This window comes from Seriola lalandi, unplaced genomic scaffold (assembly GCF_002814215.2).
Source record: "Seriola lalandi dorsalis isolate HSWRI2012SDOR001 ecotype SW California unplaced genomic scaffold, Sedor1 jcf7180002054470, whole genome shotgun sequence".
NCBI classification, from domain to species: Eukaryota; Metazoa; Chordata; class Actinopteri; order Carangiformes; family Carangidae; genus Seriola; species Seriola lalandi.
In genome coordinates, this window is record NW_019525023.1 from 462,840 (window position 1) to 487,783 (window position 24,944).

The 24,944-nt window shown below is 36.8% G+C and overlaps 1 protein-coding gene across 1 annotated transcript in view; it reads right to left on the reverse strand.

Moving 5' to 3' along the window:
* lmbrd1 (LMBR1 domain containing 1) overlaps positions 1-24,287 on the reverse strand; it is a 56,239-nt gene extending 31,952 nt beyond the window's left edge. The window contains exons 1-6 of the mRNA XM_023411834.2: positions 24,199-24,287; positions 22,416-22,592; positions 21,212-21,275; positions 9,573-9,670; positions 7,944-8,011; positions 4,783-4,871 (exon numbers count right to left, since the gene is read on the reverse strand). Coding sequence (XP_023267602.1) covers positions 4,783-4,871; positions 7,944-8,011; positions 9,573-9,670; positions 21,212-21,275; positions 22,416-22,592; positions 24,199-24,264 — 562 coding nt within the window. The 5' untranslated portion in view covers positions 24,265-24,287. The remainder of the gene's footprint in view (positions 1-4,782; positions 4,872-7,943; positions 8,012-9,572; positions 9,671-21,211; positions 21,276-22,415; positions 22,593-24,198) is intronic.
* Between the last annotated feature and the right edge of the window lie 657 nt (positions 24,288-24,944).

Below are 24,944 nucleotides of genomic sequence, written 5' to 3' on the forward strand. Positions count from 1 at the left end.
AATGGTTGCAGTGATGGCAATGAAGCCCAAGGAATCATTGTGAGAAAATGCATCAAATCAGCATTACAAAAGTCCAGTTGAAAGAAATTTTAAAATTGAATGTTTTGTATCTTAACCGACTACACACTTCAAGAACAGAGCCCACATCTCGAACTGCAAGGATGCGTTTGTGTGCTTATGTTCTTCAAGGGACAATTCAGGGAATTTATTCCCTTGAAGGGAATTGAGAAGAATGTTATTCACATGGACAAGGACAATGCACCATGTTGTTATTTTGGTACTCTTGGATTTAATATATGCTTTTAATGAATACACCATAGCAAAGTCTTCCTCTGGAGACACATCTGGTCACCATTTTATGTATTCACTGTCATTTCATACACTGATTACCTACAGTGTTTAAACAGCTGGATCTTTCAATGTATGTAGGTTGAGTTGATGTGTGTCACCTCTGATTGAGGGAGAAAGGGGACCACCCATCAGGCAAGGGCAACAGTAGGTGTCACACCAGCTGTCAGAGCTGGAGTGAGAAGACAGCGATTGATGAAGAGACTGATTGCCTCTCTCCCCTGTCAAGATCCCACCTGTCGTAGGGTTCCATGTAAAAAGCTACACAGTTGTCCCTTTATAGATATCCCACATCCTCTCAGCAGCAACTTCATAGTGCCCAGCCCACCTGTCAACACGGGCATGGGTGGGTCTCTGCTTGCTTTTCTCCTTGACAGTGGCATTTGATTGGCAAAATTAAGTCAGTATTCAGGGCATGTATGAATTGTGCTGTTTATAACATTTATCACTTTCTTTTAGAGGCATTTCACAAGCAGCAGGACAAAGAGGTGGAAAATTGAGATAAATTATATACCTGCTCCCTATTGTATTGTATGCAAAAAGAAAACTTTGAAGTCTGACAGCTGGGCTGAACATTAACATTTGAATACATGTTTCCTATTCCCGAGTGTTTCATTGCGATTTCGCTACCTTTGTTTAGGGGCAAGCTTGGTAAAATAGACAATAGCTCCATGTTCTGCATGGAGAACATTCTGTTCATGAACTCTACACAAAGCAAAGGATAGATGTTTGCTGCCACTCTTCTCGGTTTCTTGAGCAGATTTTCTGGGGATTAAACAGAGGGAATATTGTCTATTATCGTTGGTGCTTCCACATCTGTACAGCTTTGATTCCTACAGCAATGGAATGAGGTAGCTCTTATCTCATCCTGCATATAGCCCTTCAGGCTTGTGTGCATGCATGAGAACTGTACAGAAAGGAGTTCATTAAGGAGCTCCTTTAGCCCTGGCACCCTACTTCTGTGTAATGACAGGATCATCAAAAGGGAGTTGGAAGTTGCTGTATGTTCAAGGGGTGCAATTTAGTATAATGCACAACCACATACTGCCATACAGCATATAGGGGCTTGTTTTTATGGTTGTTTTTTCCTTTGCATGGGTAAAACTGAAAAAGTCAGATAATTTGGGGAATGGGGTCAGATAATAGTTTGTGTTAAAGAAGGTATTTTGGGCATAGCATGGCTTCAATCCCACAGTTGAGGGACACCATGCTAATATAGATAAAGCACTATCGCAAACTTGAGGGACGGCAGAAAATGTCAAAAGATCAATCAAGATGAGATCAACAGCATCACTCCTACTCCCTCACCATGAATCTGTCAACTGAGGCCTCAAATAAATTTTTAAAAAATGATAGCCTCTATTTTTACCCATGCTATTTTATAGTTAGCTCAGTTACCAAAACAACTTTGACAATGAACTCTGTACAGAAAGGGTTACCAAAAAAATCCCTATGGTCTAATTGAATTAAAACAAGACTAGGTCAAAAACTAGTGTATGGTTGAACTTGTATAGTCAATGTGCAAAATTGAGGACATAGTTGAAAAGCACTGAACTGCTGTTAACAACTACTTTCAATAGAAAGCAGCAAAAGCCTGCTTGAAAAGTCACTAAGGCCCTGTTCACACTTGGCATTAACATGCGCTTCAAGTGATCCAATCACAAGTGGACAGCTCTAAGTACGTCAGTTCACACCGGGCATTAAAATGCATCTCCACATGTGTCTCGAGTGACCACTTGTGATCGGATCTCATTTCCACAGCTCTATATGCAAATAAACACATATGCGTTGTTGTTTTTAGCCAGTCTGTGACAGACGGGTCTGTTGTCAGTGTGTTTGTGTGCTTGTGTGTGACAGAGAGCGAGAGAGACAAAGAAAGAGAGAAAGGGAGAGGGGCAACAATGGGCTGAGCAAATCACTGCACTGCGCACAGCTCTACAATGAAATAAGGCTTTAGCCATTTGAAATAGTAAAATATTTTCGGTTCATTATGAATCTGTGGCGGGACGAATTAGACTGTGGCAGAAGAGGTCAGTAGAGTAGGCAGTTCTTCAATGTGGCACAGGATGGATTTGTGTTCACACTGCTAAAAGAAAGAGGCTATATGTAACACAGACCACGTCTGAGTGATCGGATCTCAAATGCATCCTCAATGCATCTTGGGTGCGTTCACACCTGCACTTGGAGCTGTCCGATTGTGATCGGATCACTTGAGACGCATGTTAATGGCAGGTCTGAAAAGGGTCTAAATGTCTATAAATGACGCAATACTCCAATTAGCATATTCATGATGTTATCGTGTTGTATTTGCATTCTACCAAGTGTCAGCTGGTTTCAGCCCTTTATCTGTTTGCATCCCTCCTACTCTCTGTGCTCACACACACAGTATTTCAATACAGCCAAACTTCCAATAAAGTTGTTCGAATTCATATGTTTTTCTGTCTCTGTTGTCAGACAATGGAACAAGTATGAAATAGTTACTATAACTGCTATGGTTAAGAGTTGATATATGTGTGTATGTGTATGTCAGGGTCAGTGCGGGTTTTTTTGTTCTTTTCTCACCGATAATAAGAATAGGCAGGAAAAGTTAAGTGTTAGAAATTTTGCCGAAGTGCTCTTCCTAGTTAACGCTGGCCTCCCACTCACTCCATTCCCCCTTGAGGCAAGATTGTACTGTATGGTCTTGAATACCAACATTAGCAGCTACTGATCTTGGCATCACCGGAGCATTGTAACAAATGTAATGTTGGAACCATTAAAGATGTAGTGGACTTAATGAACAGTCACTGCAAAACAGTCAGCAGGGTTATGTGGCAAAAGTGCTGTTCCTTTACACAATTAACCTCCCATCTGGAGAGAGAAGACATGGGGATTAGAAAAGGGATGATCCTCACATTTCCTCCTTAGCAGCCGAGCAATTTCCTCCTGTGCCAAGGGAGGAAGGCTAGGGGGAGCATGTAGGGGTCCACTATTGTGAAGAGAGGCAGATGGTTCAACTTCCTCCGTGATCCCCAGATGGCAAAAGGCCAGAGGACTGTTAGGAGTCCATATTTGGCAAAGTTTCTGCATTGGCATGAGTATAAGCACAGGCACAGGCAATGCTCCATTCAACAAGTGAAGATGTCCAAGGAGGGGATGTTCACAGTGCTGGGATCACGAAGTGAACAATCAATAAAAGATTATTTTAACTGGGAAATTTAATTTCTTGTTGCATGCTACATTGATTTTTAGGCTATAAAGTCACTGATTCTGAAACATTTATATATACAGTAACTGAGTTATTTAACAAGGACTTTCTGGAAAAGTGAATCGAAGAGTGACTCCACAAAGGGAGTTGGAAAAGGAGTGGACAGTAACGGCTGGGAATATCATATTATGAAAAAGGAGTTTCTAGGATAAACTGGAAGCTGTTTATGTCAATACAGAGGTGGGTTGAGTGGTCATGAGATTGCCCCAATATAATTAAATCAAATCAATCAAATTAATATAATCATCAATCAAATCATGGAAGATGTAGGCGGAACTATATTCAAATCAACATGAATACTTATAAAATAAAGGTATGATATACCAGGTTTCCCTATTATCATACATGTATTTACATACATAGAAAAATTACTGTGATCCAATACTGTGATGTGGATTCAATCAAGATTCATTACACCTGAGTAAAGATGTGCCAAGAGAAAATTTCACCTTGTATATCCATTTACAAAGTTGTTTGTGCTTTTAAAATCACTATACAATCAAAAAATTTTGTTGCCAATTACTGTAATTTGGGCCTCATCAACTGTGATGCATTCCAATTTGTTCCTGTATGGCTAAAACAGTATAATCTGCCCTACTAATCATTCAGCATCTAGGCTCACCAACATGAGCAAATTATGTCCATTTAAAACACTTTGACCCTAAGAAGCATTGTAGTAATTCAAAGCATGCCAACCTCCATTACCTGGTCTTCTATAAGAAGCAAAAAAGGGAGAAACTTCAGAATTTACCAACCTCTATATGTTTGTACAGTAGTGTCATAAAGATTCAGAATGAGTGTAATTTTTTTCGTTAAATTTGTGCTATCTTGAGACTAATTTCTTTTGCCTGCAGTTACACCACATCCAAAATTTGCTGCCCATTCTGCCTAAACAGACCATTAGACTTTACATTGATCAATGCTGAATAGTAGAAAGATGATAATAGAGAGCAGTAAAGTATACACTGTGACAAATGGATAGGAGCAATGGATGCAGCCATGGATATGCAGTAGGTGTGGCCATGGATCAAGGGAGTTATGAATATGAATAATGAGGGAGAAGGGTGAAATGAATGAAATAAAATTAAAAACAAACAAAGAAAATAAAATCTGATAGTCATGGCAACAGCTATAAAAATAGTACCCAAGTTGAAAGTAACAGTATTTTCTAAGGAGGCTATACTTACGACTACTCCCAAGCTCCTCAAAAAGGTATTGTACTTTCTCCCATTGAGTGGAATTCTGGCCAGGTGGGGCCTCGAGTGGAACGAAGGCTCTGAAAGCAATGAAACAATAATTCAGTTGAAGTAAGGTAAAATGCATTAGGTTACTTCCAGGCTGTCACTGTCCCCAGTACACAATATGCTTAAGTCTTCAGTCTTTAGTTTGTTTAGTTTCATGGTTTCTGCAAAAGCTGTATGCATTTTCTCTACAACCCACACACATAATCCGCACATAAAGGATAATAAAGAAAAAAATCATGCTGTTTATTCATTTCACCACAGAAAAATGTGAAACACTACCAATGTCATTGCTGTTGCTGAAAGATGGCAAGAGGGACAGAGAAATACAGAAAGAAGACAGAAAGATATACTGCTGCTATTTCTGTTGGAAAACAATGACAGTACAGATTATTTTGAAAAAACCTTCAATTTTAACAACTTCTGGTCTAACATCTGTATACCACTGCAGAGATCGTTTATGTCCTCTACTGCTTAATGTTCAGACAGAAATAGGAAAAGGAGCTTTCACAGTGTGTTCTCCACTCCAGCAACAACATGTCTAAGCTCAAAGGTAAATGTCTGTTTTTTCATTTGTCTGCATTTTCCCTTTCTTTAAACTGTATGATTTTTTTTCTCATTTTAGATTTCTCTTGTCTAATGTATTATTGGTATTTATGTGCGTGCATATTATATTTGCTCACTGTGAAGATCTTGCAAATCATATTAAAAAAAAAAGGATCTTGAAATGTGCAACCATGCATCGTCAAAACTGCATTAATTGCTATTCTTAACACCATGGACAGTCTTCTAATCCCTGCACCCCTTCCTATCCTTTTCAATTTATTTTGGAAAGAAATAAAGAAACAGAAAAAAAAAAAAAAATCCATAAATTCTAAAATTTTAGATCCTTCCATACTGAGTACTATTAACCACGTCTTTCATGAGTGCTGAGTGACTTCAGAACTTCTTTGCACAAACCTTTTTGATATTTGTGCCCATAAAGGTATCGTATATGATCATCTACCAATAAGACAGATGTTGTCACCTTTAAACCTGCATTTCCATAAAAATTTTTTGTTTATTTTAATAAGTTCCCTCACTTCATGTGAGCTCCTAATTAAATTAATCAGTTCTCCAATTAACATTTAGCCATTTGGACTCATACCTCACATTGGTCGATCAATTAACCCGGAACTAAATTTATACTCTGGTTCCTGCAGTATATATAGCATATATAAATATAAAAGTTGTATCTAAACAGCAGGAAAAATTAAAAACATTTTGTTAGCACAACAGCTTTTCTACCAGTGTGTCTTTATGCAATAAAATGTATGGAAAGGGTCAACAGTATGGATGCTCAATTCTGGTACAGAATTTGATTCCATTCCATTCATGAAATCCTTTTCCAATGATCATTAATCCTTCCTGGCAGATAACAGATAAAAAGGCCAGAAACCTTCATAGTATCTAGAGTCTAAAAAAATCAAATGAAATATGCTGCTTTACAGATCTACCAGGATTCTTGTAGAAAAAAAATTAGTCCAAAATTTTTTTTAAAAACTTCAACAGGGAGAGGCGAAAGACATCAGATCACCATCTCCGACTTCCCTTTGCCTCATATGCAAAAAAACAAAATTCAGGCCTCAGTAGGCCACATCTGCCCAAGTATCATGTGGATATCCCCAGGGGTCCACACTTGCACTTAATCTTTTTCATGTGCATGTGCTTCCCTTCGGTCATGTTATGTGTAATTTTTCATTTTAAAGAAAAAAAGCACCTCATCAAAATGACCTTCACCCTTACCCAGCTCCACACAACTGTGTCTGCAGGAAGGACATTACTTTCTCCCACTTAACTCTAAAAAGGTATCCTCAGAAACACGCGAAAATTAAGAGGTATTCATGCTTTTGTCTGTTTATCTTGAATAGTGTTCAAGCTTTGTTTTCCTGTTTTTGTCCATTTTCTGAGGCCTGGCTCCAGTTGGTGTAGAATACTGCAGTCAAGCTCCACACAAGTTTAAGGTCCCTCATCACCAAAAAAATGGGCATCGTTCACTGGCTCTCAAATAAAATGTAGAGTATTTTGAAATTGGCACAAGTAGGCACATAATCTCAGTAAATGTGTTACAGTAAATGTGGCAAGAAATTTTCTTGGGTGGCGCCTAGATTGAGGAGCTATCACCCGGACTTTTTAAAAGCACTAATCAATTTTCTTTGGACTAATACAAAAAATTAGTCTTAAAAAAATCTTATATGTGACTGAATGACTTGTTAAGATAAAGTTATCTGCGTTCGCAAGTGGAAAAAAAAAATCGAAAAGATCAGGGGCCATTTAAGGAGTTAAACACCTTTCTGGCTACAAAACAACAAACAAACGCCAAGTGACATCAAGCACAGACCTACTGAGTGAGCAGTCACCTAAAAAAGCCATTATGTTTCTCAGTATCAGAAAAGCAGTCTGGGATAAAAGCCATCATGTTGTTGAAAATCAAAGCAACAATTGCCAGACCAAAGCAGCAGCAGTCCCAGTTCATGAGGTAAAAGAAGGGCTAAATTGCTTCAGTCTATAAAAAGGCCTAACTTCCAAAGTATCGTCATGTGTCCTTTATTTTCCCAAACCAGGTAAGCTTTCCTCTAGTTCACCATTTAATGGTTGAGAGAGCACATTAAATCGTATAGGTTGAACTGCAGACGTGTTGCTGTCATTGCTGCAAAGGAAATCTATTATGTTGTGCAGGTGCTACTGAACACACAGGTGCTACTAAAACTTCAGGTAAATTCAGTATAAAATGGACATGGCTGAGAATGGGTATCATTGTAGATTTGTAGATACGATGTAGAATGTCACAAAAATCACAAAAAATATTCTCTCCACATGTACTTTGTACCTAGGCCAAATGCAAGAAATTTAATGGAAAAATTTAATACAAAATCAAAAGATACTATAGGTCTATATTTTGTAAGGGATATACAGTCTTTTTCTTGAATGGCTTAACATGGGCAGACAAATGGCACTGCAACTGTTTGAAGGGGCCGTCCTCTTATTAACTACAATGATACATCCACACCCCCCTTATCTATCGTGTAGTGAAGCAGAAGAAGAGGCCATCCATGTCTCCAACTTACCCAATTAATAGGAGAACCACGCAGACAATGGCAAATCCAATTGTGTACTTCAGAGCGTTTTTCACTTGCTGTAATAAAAGAAAAAAATTAAACTGGTCAATCACGGCCATGAAGTGAAAATTATTATTCATTGTGAGTGAGGGAAGGGGGTCATACTCTATTTAGCTAAGGACTATGGTGAGTGAGAGCTATATAGAGTCAGTGTAGATCCAGTTTGACCTAGCAGAGATAACATGTCACTCCCAGTGCTATTCAAGGTGCTTTTAAAGTAACAGTACAAAAGACCTCCCTGTCTGTGAGAGAAAGTGCCTCTGTCAGCTCAAAACTGACACATGGAAGGGAGAAAAGGCACTATGTGATAGCTGGTGTTTGGTACATCACTCACTGAAAGCACCTCTAAAGATAGGGATTTCAAATTTTGCAAAATTTCAGGTGAGAATATGGAGATTATAATTTATAGTAAGAATGCAGTGGTGCAAAGGTTTGACAGAGTGACTTTTTCTGACACAAAATGTCATATAAATATTAACTTATTCTGATCTTTTTTTCTATTTTTCAGTTTGCCTGGCTAATTTAGATTTTTTTTTAGATATCATCTTCTGTATATTCCAGGCCTTAAATAAAAGTCAAATGCATATCCTATCTAATAAAACATTTGTTCAGCCTTTTTTAATGACTTGAAACCTACTTTTTTTTTTTTTTTTACAGCAATGCTCCTCTCATTTTTACGGTACATTATGTCCGCAACCTGTCGATAGGCATTACTTGCTGCCCTCCGCAGTCAGCAGAAATGTCACCTTTGTGATCATGGTGAGCATGTGTGTCCTGTTAGTGCATGACGGCAGAATACAGGAATACAACAATTCCCTCAAGAGCACCACAAGCGGTCGAAAAATCTACATGATATCTTTTAAAACCGGTAACTGGATTTTGAGAACAAGCACTGCAAGTTCATAACTGCATAAGACGCAGTAAAACAAGTCAACAGTAGGGCTTGACAGATCAGTCAGCTGCTATCATCAAAAAAATCTACATAAATAGGTACAGCTGAATGGACAAACAGCATTAAAGCATAGATAGTGATAGTTTTTACCTAATGTAAAAAGAGAATATTGATTAATTAGTTTCAGTTTTTCAGGAAATTTGATTTTTTTTCTGTTTGAAGTTTTAAATGTATTTCATTTTTCATTATATAGGTGAAAATGTATGTAATTTTTTCAGAACCAGGGGACAACACACTGACAAAACATTAAAGCATCAAGACAAAAACATTTATGAAAGAAACAAATAATCTATAATGCATTGTACTGATAAAACCTGAATTGAAATGGCGTACTGTGAAGATTGGTGCAGTGCACAAAGAAGCTGAGGAAAAAGATTCAGGTACATAAAAATGAAAGGCTGAATATTTGCTTTCATTGTTGGTCATGTAAAATGTTAAAATGTGTGCAAACAAATGGGTTCATGTTGCCTCCAGAAGGCTTGGAGGTTCAACTGAAATGACTTCAGGCATTTTCTGCATTAGCATATTGGTCAGCCACCCTGAATCACCTGAATAAAATTTGAATTCCTCAGCACTGCATCTACGCTGGCTACAGTGCTGTGTGTAGAAGAAAGGTGCTTTCTTACCGAGCATTTGTTCCCATTGTCGTCATCCCTTTCTTCATAGTAGAAATAAACGAAGGGGATCCATAGGAAGACACAGAATAGAATGATGGAGTAGAGTGCTATATGGATACAAAAAAGCGATGAAATCCATGCATTAGTCATCTTTTTGTGCCTAATATTGATAAACATGATCATCCCAGCACACACTGTGGTGACCTCTATCAAGAAATAAAATGATAAAATATTGCAGTGCATTTGTGCAAAGTGCAGTACAGTTCATAGTACAAATATAATGTTTTGAATTCAGATTTGCAACTTATGTTACTTTCTGTATGCCTTAAGCAGACCTCCAAACCATTCATTTATGAAAAACAGTAGTTGTGAAAATTCAAATATGCCAGCCAGCTGTTGGCTTTCTGAATGCCATTTCAAGAAAACTGTTTTTACATCACCTCAATTATAATTCATTTAGCAGTGACAGATAGTATGAACCCAAAAAATTTCTGAGAAGACATGACCCCATTCCTTAAAAACTCTAATGGCACATCTAGGGCAGGGATCTCTTATGAAATTATCAAGAAACAATCATACCACATCAAACATAACTTACATTCTGACATTCATGAATAAAAATCTGTAATAGTACACCCAAATTTGTCATTTTCCCTCCTTCAAAATGCAATTTATTTAATTTATTTTTCCAATTTGTCTCCTGACAACATACTGCATAGCATCTCTGGTTGTCTTGTAATTTGACTGTAAGTAAATAAATAAATAAATAAATAAATAAATATATATATATATATATATATATATATATATATATATATATGGGGCTTATGTTACATTAAAGTGCAACTGAAAAATTGTCCCAGCACAAAGCAAAAAACTACAATTACTGCCTCAGAAATTTCCCATTCACGAGAATGGGATGGACAGACGGACAGCCAAGAAAAAATGCCACAGGCCATGGCTGTCGCCGGCGGAGGCATTAAAAAAGGTATCAACAAAATACAACCACATCTCAAATGAAAAATAACTGCTGAGCATCAATGAGGTCCCATGATATGGCAGGATTTCATCAGATGTTAATCCTTCCATCAATGGAAAATGCTTTCTTTTTTGTGCTTATTGTTTTTAATTGCGCTCTCTGCTCACTTTCCTACTGAAATTCCTTTCCTGTGCTCAGATAACTCCTCTTTCCTCATATGGGGCCTCGGAGTAATGATTTCAAGGAGGAATGTTTTTAATCATTTTAAACCAATAATTCCTGTTAAAAGCATGCTCGCGGGCTTGTGGAGGGGAGCAACTTCAGTACACATTTTAAAGAAATGATTCCTAAGAAAGCTTGGGGGTCGGTCCATCAGAGGTAGGAAATGTACAGTAGGCATTTGACCCCAGCAGGCAGTTATGAATGTCATGTTTTGAACAATGACGTGCATGAGAGGACCATTAAGCAATCAAGTCTCACTTTGCACAGCTCTATGAATTTAAAAGTCACTGAATTGGTTTGTTAAGCAAAGTACTGTATCCCTCTTACGAAGGTCTTATGTGATACAAGAAAGAGAATTATCTTCCCATTTTATTGAGGTTGTAATACTTAGGATTTTCATAATCTAAAAACATACTATACAATACTCAACCCTAACCTTATATGATACTTTTTTTAACAGCCATTCAATTTATTTGTAATAGTAATGACGCATGCACACACCACACTGAGTAAGAGCTCACTAATCGTTAACATTTCACAGACTTCCTTGGTCTCGTTTTCTTTCAAAGACCAAGAGATACAGTGTATGCACAACAATAGCGTATAGGACTATAGTGTATATGTGTGTCATTATCTAACCAGAAACGTTCGCTGCAAATTATGAACGCTTATATTTAGCAGTAGCATCAATGAAGTTTCCTCAGAAATCTCATCAAAAACTGGAAAAAGAAAAGAAAGCTGAAGTTTAGTAGTTTGTTCTCTTTAATTTGGCATGTATGTGTTATCAACCAAGAAGTTATATATTAATTTTTTGCAATGTTAACCAATGGGTTTAAAATGGTCTGATCATTGTTGACAAGACTTCCTTTTATTTATAGGTTAAATATATTGTACTTCATCTTTGGATTATAAGTGGACCAAAACCACACTATAACAACTGTTAACAGTTAAAGCAACAATTCATTTATACAGGTGTCCTCTCTATTAAGAGTGCTACATGTAAAAGCCTGTGAATAACACCACTGGGCGTGTTCTGAGTAAACTAAAAACAGTGCTGTCTTTTCAGATTGTCACCCAGAGCACTAAACAATAATTTCAATTAGAGGTGCATTTTGTATTTGAACACCTTAGTCTTCTGCTGTTGGTATATTTAACATTGCTTTGGGTAAAACTCACAGTGCAGGTAATGATCAGTTCCATTTTAATGTTGCCCATTTCAATAGGAAAAACAATCTGCATCAGAAAATATTTTCATTCACTAAAGCCTCCTGTATGAAGTGGATGCAATACATCTGTCCTTGGTGAAAGAACTCGCTATACTCTCATCCAAGTCTTTTTTGTTTGTTTGGTTCTTCCTGTACAAGCAGCTTTTCAGAGAAAAGACCAACACTAAACGCATTAGGAATTCATAGAATGGAGGTGAGGCAAAAACACTTAAATAGAGAGATGCTATTTCAGGCTATGGGCTTTTCTTTCAGCAGCAAATGGATGTTGGTGGAGGAAGCCAGACAACTCCAAAATAACTCAAAGAAAAGCATGCCATGAAGATGTGATCACCAAAACATACCTCAATGCCTCCTTCAGGTGATAATGTGAATCATATTGTGATGCCAACTAAAAATAAATGCGCAGGACGACAAACAGCTTACCATGACCACATCTATTTCACTTTTTTTCCCCCAAATATTGAATAGAAGTTTTACAAAGCAGTAGTGCTTAGTTAAGCCTTGATTCAAAGTCACCAAATTTCAAAACAAATGAAAAATAGAATTAAACCATTAATGGAAAATAGAGATTCAGGCCTATACATAAGAAACAACAACTACATACAAGCCCTACACAGTGCCTTTATGGTCACACTTGCACCTGATAGCCATTTGATCCAAAACATCAGTGTCACACTTCAGCTTTTACTGTACATGTGGAAAACAACTGTTCCACATCAGTAAAGACTGTATGGCCTCAAGTAATTACAAACATGCCTCCTTCTGAAATGGACTATAGTTCACAAAATGCTCTTTCTGCAGCAGACAAATGGATGTCACTGTTATAGTGATTTCCTTTTTGCCAGCTGTGATTGTGACAGGGCATTACTTTCAATAAGCACATGCTCATTGCTCCGCTAAGGTATCCATTTACACTCATTTACAGCCAGACAAACTAAGTTTAGGATGATGCCAGGAGCCAATAAATGCAAGCCATGCACAGTATGCAGCCTCTGGCATATGCTTGTGGGTTAAAGCAATGGGTAAAATTAATCATAACACCATGAATATTAACATACTGAGAGAATAGGTCATACTGCATTACCATGTATCATCAATTACTCTCTAAGCAGATCTTCTACTGGGAAGAATGCCTCACCAAGAATAAAAGTTTAACACATTTATCCCCCTGACAGAGAGCAGCGGACTAAATAATTAAATGTCCTTCCTGAACCCTTTACATAGTATATACTCAAATGTACTCACGGGAGAAGCAAAAAATGTAAAATAAAAGAAACATATTTTTTGGAGGATTGGCAGAAGTACATGTAGCTATAATAGTCCACAGTCTAACAAGTGTGTGGCAGCTTGCAAACTGTGATGACACAAGCAATAGGTATTTACCTATTTATGTTTTACTAAGTATCTGTGCCAATTTACAACGATTATCTATTATCACTTATCAATTATCATTCAGAGCAGTACTAGTATTTCCATTCCCAGCACAATGTAATGCTTGATGAGAAACATTAGACCCTTGTCCTCACCTTACTGTGGCTCTCCACAGGGGCATTAGCACCTGGACTCTGGTCCCTTGCAGATGGACAAAATGTATTACACATTATGTGAAAATTAAATGCCAGGGGAGATTTCTCATTGTCTGTGACAAAGGACTCCAGAGACTGATGAAAATATCTGTCTGTACAAACACTTGCTGAAAGGTATGACACTGCGAGCTTGCACTCTCATTTCCTGTAAACATCAAGGGAGGCACCATTTTTAGGGCAGGTAACCCTGGGATAAAACAATTGCGAACATTTGACTTAGATTTGACAGCATGAAGGACTCTGATTTGATGGCTATGTTTCTCTGTTTCTGCTGGATGTGTGAACAAATAGATGTTTGCTAACATGTAAGATAAAATAACTGATGGAGTATCAAGGCTCACTGCTGAGTTTGTTTTTGTCATTCTTCAAGTTTAGCTTTGAGGTCAAAGAGAAGTATGATAAAATATAAGAAAAATGTATTTAATCCAAATAATAATTTCTTAATGTGATCATTTCAAAATTGCTTTATTGACTCCAAAAATGTTTACAATAAGTATGCAACCATGAAAGTGCAGGGCTGAAACTTTCACACAGTGAGAACCTAGGCGTAATCTCTGTCATGGCAAAGTCATGTATAACAGTAATAACACAAACATTTGGACAGCTCAACGCTGTCCAGATGTAACCCATAGTGGGGAAAAAAGGAAGCTGGTTCTACCTGGCAGCTGACTCTGGAAACATTAAATAGCATAACTATTACATCACACTGTGTTTCTTATTAAACATATTACTTAAAAATAGAACATCAAATTTATATGTAATATAAGCATAACATATGTTGTGTTGCAGATGCTAATTCTGGGTGTAGAATTTTGTAGTTTGTTGCCAGTTGCTTTACAATGGACTGTTACAAAGTGAAACAGTTTGTTGTCATATTTTTAGGGCCCAAGCACCAAGGGTGCCAGGGTCAGAACAGTCCCCAGCACCAAAGGTGCAAGGAAGCTATTGTTTTTGTAGAGATTGTTATTATTATTCTGCTGAAAAATGCTTTTTGAGGGGTTTAGGAGGCTGGAAAACTCATGAAAATGCTTGAAAGCTTAACAATCTATGAAAAGTGGTACATGCAAGGACTGCTAAAAATGTCAAAGTATCAAAAATGTAATGATGGGGCTAGGATGTGGCAAACTGGCTCCATAGCACCCCCAAACAGAGGACCATGTTAGGGTAAAGTTGGTCGGATGTTCATGAAATTTGGTGGGATTATTGCTCTCATCATTCAAGACATTATCAATATTTTAAGAAATTTTTTAGAGGTTTAACCAGAGTAACTCTAAAGATCTTCCCGATGCTAAATTGCAAAGATTTAGAGTCTTCCTTTAACTGCGTGTCCCTTTTCATGGTCTGGTCTCCCCTTGATATACAGGAGCATAATGCATGTTTGGTGCATGTTCACTAGCAGCACATAATTGAAATGAGAAGAAATTAAAAAAACATGCAATAGCGGTGGGCGATCTGGCAAAAAGGTCATAATTTTGGGTACAATTACAATCCACGATCTTAATCACGATCTGCATCCTGTTTTCCTCTGTTTGTCAGTTACACATTGTGTCAAAACAACTTAACTTCTTAGTTCACATGGAGTATTTGTTTGGACAGCGCTGTTACTTATTAATGAAGTGCTATATGTAAGTGTTTTGATTTGAAGAATTGGTCACTGCAAGGTAAGAATATTGCATGCAGACAGACTAGTGTCTGCAAGACTTATATCATTGAATGGTAACTTCAAGCTGTCCATGGACTAAATGTCTGAATCCCTGTTTTGAATATTTCAAGATAGAGAAGGGCATGAGTGAAGAGCTATGGGATGCAATGTTTGCAGAAAGAGGTAAGAAAATTGCCCTCAGTTTGTTATCACGCTTTACTTCTTCACTAAGAATGCCCCTCTGTACCACACGAAGTAGCCCTCCAAAATAAAACTGATATGTCCTTGTTTTCTGAATGCTCTTAAAGGAAGTACTAGGCTACAACTCTCCACTAAAATTCTGTCAGCCCATGTAGGTGGATAAGAATCACAGACAAAAAGGAAGTTCTTGCAGTGTATTTACAAGAGGGTTGCATCCTCTCTAGCTGCTCTTCTACAAATGGCATTAAAAAAAGGCAGAGAGAAAGCCAATGATTTATTTAAAGGGCCCAGGGGTATTTTGCCCTGTTGCTTAAGGGTCTTATGCACCACTGCTTTGACTTACTGAGCAGTCCAAGGAAATGTATAAATGGACAGAGGCTGGCGATTGAAAGGCTAGGCTTTCAAACTTAGGGTTCATCAAAGATCACAAAAATCTATTTGGGATTTAAAGTTAGTGGGTGTTTCAGTTACAGATGTTCATCCTCCTTGTCAAGTTGAAGGTACACTTTATCTCATATTATACTGTAGAATTTGTGAACAACAGCAGGATTTATTCTCAATAGACAATAAGTAACATTTCACACATGTTGACTATTTTCACTTTCAGCTTTTTGCAGTAGAGGTGCATTCTGATATAACTATTATCTTTTTATCAATGGGTGTCAGATCTTTGGTCAGACGCAAAACACTTTGTAATGCAGAAAACTATAGTCATACACTTATAACTGCATGCTTATATCTGTCTGAGATGTAACATAGTTGAAATGCATTTACTTGACCTACTTATGATGTTACTGTGAATGCAGCCATCATGGGAAAAAGATTCTTAGCCACAGTGAGATTTCACACCCCTGACAGTCCTTTAACATAAACGCAAATGCAATTTAATGAACAAAAGAGTGTAAAATAAATAACCTATAAATATGACCTCTTGCGCTACCAACGATTCTGTATAATTGTGTGGATTCCAAAAAAAAGGAAAATACAACCCTGGTTAAAAGGTAACAACTCCATTAAAATAACAATGGGTGCTTTATTATAATTACCCCACCATAATTTCACCACAATGACAACACTCTGCTTGTAAACCTCCACAGGGTAATTATACAGCAGAAAAGTGGATTCAAAGCTGCCACAGAAATGGTCACAATGTCAACTACAGGTTTGATTAAACATGTGTGTCTAAAGAAAAATCTGCATATTTCTGAACCAGTAACTGACAGAAATTCACCAAATGACAGCTATGGGACACCATTAAGTGATTTCAACTAAATAATGCACAGTTCTTAAAACCACTTGACATACACATGCTTCTTAACTGTGATCACCACTGAATACAAATCAATCTACCTTGGAGAAAAACATGTTCCACTGGAAGAAATAGGAAACATCTATGTCAACCCAGTAATTATTCCATTTGTGAAGAGACAAATGGACAGTGCTGTCAAATATGGCCTTAAAGAAAAATTCAACTTAAAAGTTAGATTTGGAAGAAAGCTGTGCATAAAACACACATGGAGCTTGGTCTCCACCTACTGGCAAATAATAAAGTGATTCCCCTTAAAAAAAAAACAGGAAATAGTCTCTCTAGTTTTAAATAAACAACAAGAACACAGTTGTATAATGGACTGTGCAGCCAAAATTAGATTTATCATATTTTGATATTTAGTCAATTGATGAAGCCTTCAACAAAGTATGACTTTGTATGACTTTTCTCAGCGTCAGCACCCAGCCTTCTTATACAGTCATCTTCACAAACATCTATTCACTGCAGAGATTGTGTAGTCACATAGAAATACATCATAAATCCAATCTGACTTTTTAGAAAAACAATTGTAGAGAACTTTAGATGGCCTGTGCCACTGCCTGGAGTCACAGCCAATATGTGACAATCTCACAAAATATGAGTGCAACCTATAGTCAAATTAATTTTGGTACAGCAGGAAACAGCTTCAAATTTTATCATAACAAATGCAATGAGCTAAGGAACATGTCAAAATAAGTGATGGGTCAATATTTGGCACCTCTAGGTTTGGAATGCATTTGCAATATCTGAAAGGCAATATAACTTGATTCCAAAAATATGCTCTGAGGGACTGAGCACAATATCAATCAAACCCGCAAAGCTCAGATTTTTGTATTTTAAGCAGTTTTACAAGCACTCAACCTTCCTTATCAACAGCCAAAGGTTACAAGCACAACAAATTTGCAAGTAGCTCATTCGGCACCACACACTCCCCGAGCTGTGATCACAAGTATACATGCTTGAGGCAAGTAGTTAACTCTTTCAAGCTTCTCTCTCCTAGCTACTAGAATGCATACTCCTGATATGTCTAAGAATTTTTCAGCTAAGAAAATAGATAAGAAAATCTATGTGAAAAAATTTTTGAATTTGTGTTGTGAATGGCATGATCAAACTATATATTGGACAATAATGCCTACTTAACATACAATATAAAATAAAAGTATTTATGTGGAATAAGTCTATAAAAAGACATGGGGACCACGATATGAAGGGACGCATGAAACACCAACTTCAGCAACCGTTCAAAACAATTATAGAGATTGTGGCTTAAGATGTACTCTCAAGCTTTCTAAGATAAGAGATATACCTACTAAAGCAGTTACTAAACCAACTATATGAGCTTTTCCTTCGATGTGTAACAAATTTCTTGAGTGTAACTATTGCACCAAGAACATGGTTTCTCAGCAGTTAGGCCATTAAATGAATTAAATTACTGAGAGGACATGGCCCAGGTTTAAAGACTAAGCCTACTGAATTATTCATTTTTTAAGTCTCTATAAAGCAAAGTTTCCATTTAAGGGGATGTCTAATCCAAACTATAGATACTAACAGAAAAATCAATTTTGTGTATGAAATCATATTTGTGTGTCCAAGGGACAATATACTGTGGCTTCCTGAATGCTGGACTCATGTGCTGTGTTCATATCCTGTGAAAGCCGATTTTCTGATGTCATTATACCAGTGGAAGTGGTTTCTTTGATTGGGCTGTCTGGGCAAAGAGACAGCTTGTCTTCCTTGCATTTGGCATTTCGGAACAGACGGTACGTAACAGTGTTGCTGACAGGCACTTTAAGCCAGCATCTGTTAGACAACTTATGATCTAGTGTCTTTGGCATGACTGAATTTGCTATCATCAAAGACAACAAACGTGTGTTATCCTTTAATATGACAATCATGAAGAAATTTCAGTGGCACTAATAGCTTTGAGTTAGGAATTTATCAGTCAAATAGCCTGGATACTGTCCCCATGAATTGCAACCACGCACAAATACTGGAATTAGGAAGCGATCCATGGGGACTGGACTTGCCCTCCTTCCTAGCAAGAGAATTGGGCAAGATAAGCCCAAGATGTCTGACTGAATGCTTGACAAACACACTAATGATACAACACAGTATGCAACAAGCCAAAAACAAAATGTCAGTTCTAGTAAAATACTATAATTTCATTTAATGCAAGCTAAATGCGACAATTACAACAAGTGAAATAAGTGAAGGCTAGCTTGATGAAAGTTTAAGCACAGTTTTGGGTAGCCATTGTCTTGGAAAGTAATATTGTAGCTACATTTTTTTTACTGCCACAATCTGGACTGTTGGTACATCTCATTTTTATTTATCATATACCTTAACTGGTGATGAATGAGTGAACTGTAAAATCTGCTGTGACACTCAATGACCTGTAGGTGGCACAAGTGCCAAATTTGCAACAGCTATTACCTTACTTGAATGTAGATGGCGACATCAACAAGTTTACATTTGTACATCTCCTATTCTATTTTGGGCGCAGGTTCACATGCGTAGAACTGGTCTGACAAAGACCCAAAAGCTCCGTCTTGTGGAGACTGCGTGCAACCAACATGTCTGCTATGCGTGATGTGATCACTTATTCTGACTAGTTAGACCTCTAGTCAGGTTGAAGTTAGGCTGAGCTATACAGGTGTTACAGGAGGTAACCAAACTTCATGAACCAAGAAATATGATAAGGGTGTAATGAAAAACTATTAGGGGTGGTTATCACAAAATCTGCAGAAAATGTCTTCTAAGGCAAAGTGAAAGTAAATTACATGTGTAGGTGGACCATGGGCATGTGGGGCTTTTAAGGATACGAGTTACGCATTTTGGTGAGAAACACTGAATGCCAAAAATATATACATTTGTCTAAGACTGTTCATTATTTTGAACAAAATGTTGGAAATATTTTAGTAGATTTTACACACACACATATATAGATATATACACTGACCTCACCAAAACAATCACCTATAATAAATGGGTATTTTTTCTGATAACCTGTTTTCACAACCCCTTTAGTAATCCTGAGAAAACAGTCTCATAAACATGATTATCAATTTATTGTGTAAGCATCGGATTATCATGTCCTGACTGTCTTCACATGGAGGAACAGTTTGTAAAAAATAGCCAATCACATGCAACATTAATACATGTGAAGCAGCATATTTAATATATGATGAAATTATTGGTACCCATGGGGAAATTAAGCTATTACAGAACCATAAATAGTGAGGTGCAACAAAGAAAATATGTTATGAACATAAAAACACATTTAAATGATACAAATATATACCTTTAGAAAATACTAAATAATACTAAAATTATAAATTATAAAATAAGTGCAAAGAAACAGTATGAAAACTATTTAATATAAGCATCTGCACATTCAATGAGAAATACATTTTGGTAAACTTCAAATAGCATGAAAACAAGAGTGAATATGATCATCACTGTCCATCATTAAGACACAGTGGGTAATTATACTAAATTGTGTTGTCATATGACAGTCATGAAAACAGTTCACCTCGTGTTCACCAGTAAAATAGTGATAGGTATACTGTATGTGCTCAATCTACTGTAAAAGTCAGTTTTGGACATGAAATGAAAAACATTTCAGCATACTTCATATGCTACAATAAATTTGATTTTTTTATTGACAGCTATAGTTGACTGATGTAAACTGCTTGCTTTTTAGACAGATTTTATTCATTTTAATGGTCACTGTGGGCATTTTGCCAGGAAGCAATGTAAATCTTGGATATTTCTGTAACATTGCATCATCATGGAAAGCAAATTGCTCCACCCATCCATTAACATTACCCTGTGAAAAGGACTTTTCACTATCTATTACTTCAACAGCACTGCCCATTTCTAGTTCCTTGTATAATTAGTGTCATTCATCTGAATGCCATGTTTTTGTTTTGTTTGTAAAACGTATTATAAAAAAAAAGAACAAAAGGGCCACAATATGTTGTAGAATCAGTGAACTATTGTATGGGCTTTTAATATACACTATCTTAAACATCTTAATATATCTTAAAATGACAGTCTGAATGAAATTGCTCCAAAACAGGTAAGATGTGCAAATTACTGCACATGTACCCTGTGTGAAAAGGAGTCACCACTGTGGAAAACAAAGAACCAGTGTAAATCCAAAAGTTAGCCTGCTAACTCATTAAGTGAGTGAGTTAGACCCCAGATGTTACTAAAATTGCACTGGAACTACTATGATATGAAAGAGGAGATTGAGTTAAAATCATAGGAGAATGACGTTGCACACAGGCAATCACAAAACAGATAAACCCCATAAAAATATTCAAATACAAGGATTAATCCAGAGATAGATATATTAATTTCTCCAAAGTTCAGCAGTAAAGAATCCTCTCTAGTTTAGACCTAGTTTCGTTCAAAAATATTCACTTAACTTTTTTCATGGGCACCTACATAGACAGGTATTAAAAGAATGAAGAATACTTACTGTAATATCCATAAAGAACAGTGTCTTCAATTTGCCCTCTTGTCTCATTGTTTGCTGCCCATTCCTGGAAGTTAACAAGGGAAAAGTTTATGGTTAAAATTGGAATTAAGTTCAACAGTAAAGGAAATGATGAAAATATAACGATCAATGATAAAACCCATTGAAAAAACAATGACGAGTATAAAGTATAGTGTAATAATTGAAACCAACACAGAGGGAGAAGTTTATTTTCTGGTTACTGTATTAATTCAATGATTTATTTGTTTACCATAATCTTTTATTTTAACTTTTCAAGAAAAGGATGGAAACAAAAACCACAATACATGTTAATGAATGAGCCCAAGACCCTGGGAAGGGGTAGGTCATGCCAAACTAGCAAACATGTGGGATCTGACACCTTTGTGGGGGGGGGCAACTCATAGCAGTCAGACCTTCGCCTAAATCAATTTTTATTCATGTGTAGCACAGGTGTGGGAAATTGTCCATCATTGCATTTTCTGCATTTTACTTTAAGCATGAATTCTCTAATTGGAAAAAAAACTGTGAAAATCTGCAAAAAAGATCAAAAACCAGTAATTGTTTTTGAAGAGCAACAATCTAAAGGAGAATGTTTGTGTCATTCCTGTTTCTGAAGTGTCAGGGATTCTCACTGCACTGAGAAAAGCTCAAATGATCTCTCCCATCAGAAGTTAACATTCTCATGACACTTTGATTTCTCCCTTTACACTTATTATATTTTATCGGAAAGCCACCTCTTGCTTTCATCCCCCTTTACTGATTTTTTATCTTATTACAAAGTGTAATCACCTAGAGATCACTAAGAATCATGTTTGATTAAGTAAGTGAGGGATTATCTTCCTGATGAGTTAATGTGTGCAGCCTATGTCAAGTGGCCATGACTAAATAGTAAAAAAAACAAAAAAATACCCTTTAGCAATCAAAGTAGTTCACAACCCAGATGAAGCAACAAATTACCTGCTGTTCAAATGAAAATATCATTACACGCTTTGCTGAATCTTCAAATAGATAGAAACAAATGCAATGACTTGGTAAAAAATTATGGGCCAAGAAATGCTTTTAGCTTTTAGTTTGGACAACAACAACATTCACACCATCTAAGAAAATTAAAAAGCAAAGTTAAAGGCTGCCTCAGGAAAAGTCATTAGCATTTCTCAAATTGATTGTTAGCAGAAAAGATACTAACCTTATAGGTACCGTTGGGATTCTTCATGAATGAAACAAGGAATATATCCACTGGTAGAAGTGCAGACGTTATCAAAGCAATGGCCAGTGCACATATTGCTGTGATAGTTGAAACAACTTCACTCTCCTGACGACTTTGGAATTTCCGAATGTAGACCCAACAGAAAGCCAGGATTAACTAAACGGAAAAAACAGTAATCAAGTTAAAATAAATGGAATAATACTATAATAAGGAACAATAAAATGATGATCTGAATCTAATTGAATATAATTTCAGAAAGATATGGCTGATATGGCTTCTGGCTATGTCAGAAGAAGTGAATATTGAAAGAATACATAAATGAAAGAATGAATGAATATAATGTGATATAACAGTGACAAGTGTTGCAGTGCAATATCTTATTGAACCATAATGTACTCCTATGCTTGATCAACACTGCTTAGAAACACTAGCTCAAGTGCGTGTCGTTGATTGCCAAAAAGAAATACTCAAACTCAAAGTGTTTACATAACAAGTAGGGAATTATATACTGAAAATAGCCTGCAGGTGCTATGGAACAGCTGATCTGATTATATCATACTCCCTCTCCTTATCCTCTTTCAGTATAGCCTGAACACAAAGGGGAAATAATACAAAGTTGACTTTTTATAAGTAACAGGATTAATATGTCTACTAGAAGAACAATAGGTACTACAGATTGTTTTAAATCTTAAAATTAATTCATGAATTTGCTTATTTATTCTGTTGCAGTTTAACATGAAAAAGACCAAATGAGAGAAGGAGAGGGATTGCTATTGTAACTGGCAGGAAACTCATTTGACAGAGAAGCAAAAGAGGGGCTCCAAAATGACAAGGTCATATTCCAGGCACACAAGCTGTAAGAAGAGAGGATACTGCTAAAACTAGTCCCTTCAGATCAAGGGCTGCCATTCACAGACAGGATCAATTAACAGGCCCGCAGCCTTAAGCTTCTGGCTGCTTGTTTTGCCAGGTAATGACGCAAGCTTTGCATCCAAATAAGATCCATTGAAAGGTTTGTTCAAATAAAAGCGCTGGTGGTGGTGACTAGAAAAGCAGAGCAGTTTATTGGCATCCAGGCACTCTTCTGGGCGGCTTCTGATTTAGCTATGTGACTCTAAATGGCAGCTTAGATAATGACTGCTAATTTGGGCAGCAGATTACCTAGCTGACCAACTTCAAGGCAAGCACTACTGAAATCATAGTTTTCACATGGGACATATATTAAGACTTACAGGATATGTTACATGAAGATTACATTGTTACATGTGCGTTCATAGTATCTATGATGAAAAGCACACTTTCCTTTTAGTCAACAGCACGAAATTATTTATTCGGAAGAATTTCTTTCAAGCACATTTTAAAAGCCTGTGCTGACAGCTAGCTACGCAACTTAATTGCATGGTGTTGCCAAGAAACATCAAAACGGAGATGTTAATTTTCTGTAAAATGAAGAAAGAGTTCCAGGTTCTATTCTCGACGTCGTGGTGTTTTACATTGGTTCTAATACTATGCAATATAAAATTACACTAAATACAACATTTGGCGCTTTCTACAAAACAACAGCCTGTTAAGTGTGTCACGGCTAATGTTAGCTAACACCAACCCAAAGCCAATATTGACGTACATACACAATACACCGTAGCCATGTCGCGACGGGTAATTCATTAACCAAGCAACCTCTTCGCCTACTAACACATCTCAAACTAATTGCTTAACGCCCCACTGCTTAATGTAGCGATTAGGCAACTTTGTACTTGCTTACCAAAAGTATAAAGGTGAAAATAGACCACCCGAGTACAGACTCGGAGAGAAACGACTGGGCCGCCATCTTCACTTCCTGCAATAACAAACCCACGTGTTTCTGGTGACGTCACCACGGTGGGAGAGCGAGCAGCAGCCGTGACGTCTCTGCAGAAAGTCCATATGCCTGATCGTATGTTCAAATGTGTGTTGAGAATTACAGGAGTTTTAGTGAATTCAGATTCACTGGTGGTGGACGGAGCAGCAATGTAACATTACAACTGTCACATTTAATAAACCTGTCTACCAGAAGCAGCGGATACCAGCAGTACAAGAATATTACCATCGGTGGTGGAAAAAGTATTCAGATATCCTACTTATAAGTAGGCATAATTAGCAATACCACACAGAATGGCCTACTTAATTAGTAAAAGTAAAAATTCCGCCTTCAACTTTTAAAGCTACAGAAAAATTATTAACACAATGTTCTTGATGATGATGATGATGATGATGATGATGATGATGAACTTTTATATGTCTCTACAATGTAATTAGTTGCTGTTTATATTTTAATACTTTGAAACGTTTTGAAATTATACTTAAAGTAAATTACATTTCTCAGTAACTAAATATCTTTGGTCACTTTCCACCATAGAATATAGTTTGACTGTTACTCAATATGTTAGTTAGTTAGTGAAATTGACAGGCACTTATTTGTTATCCTCTTAATACTCAGTAAAACTAAAGGATATTCACAGACTCTATACA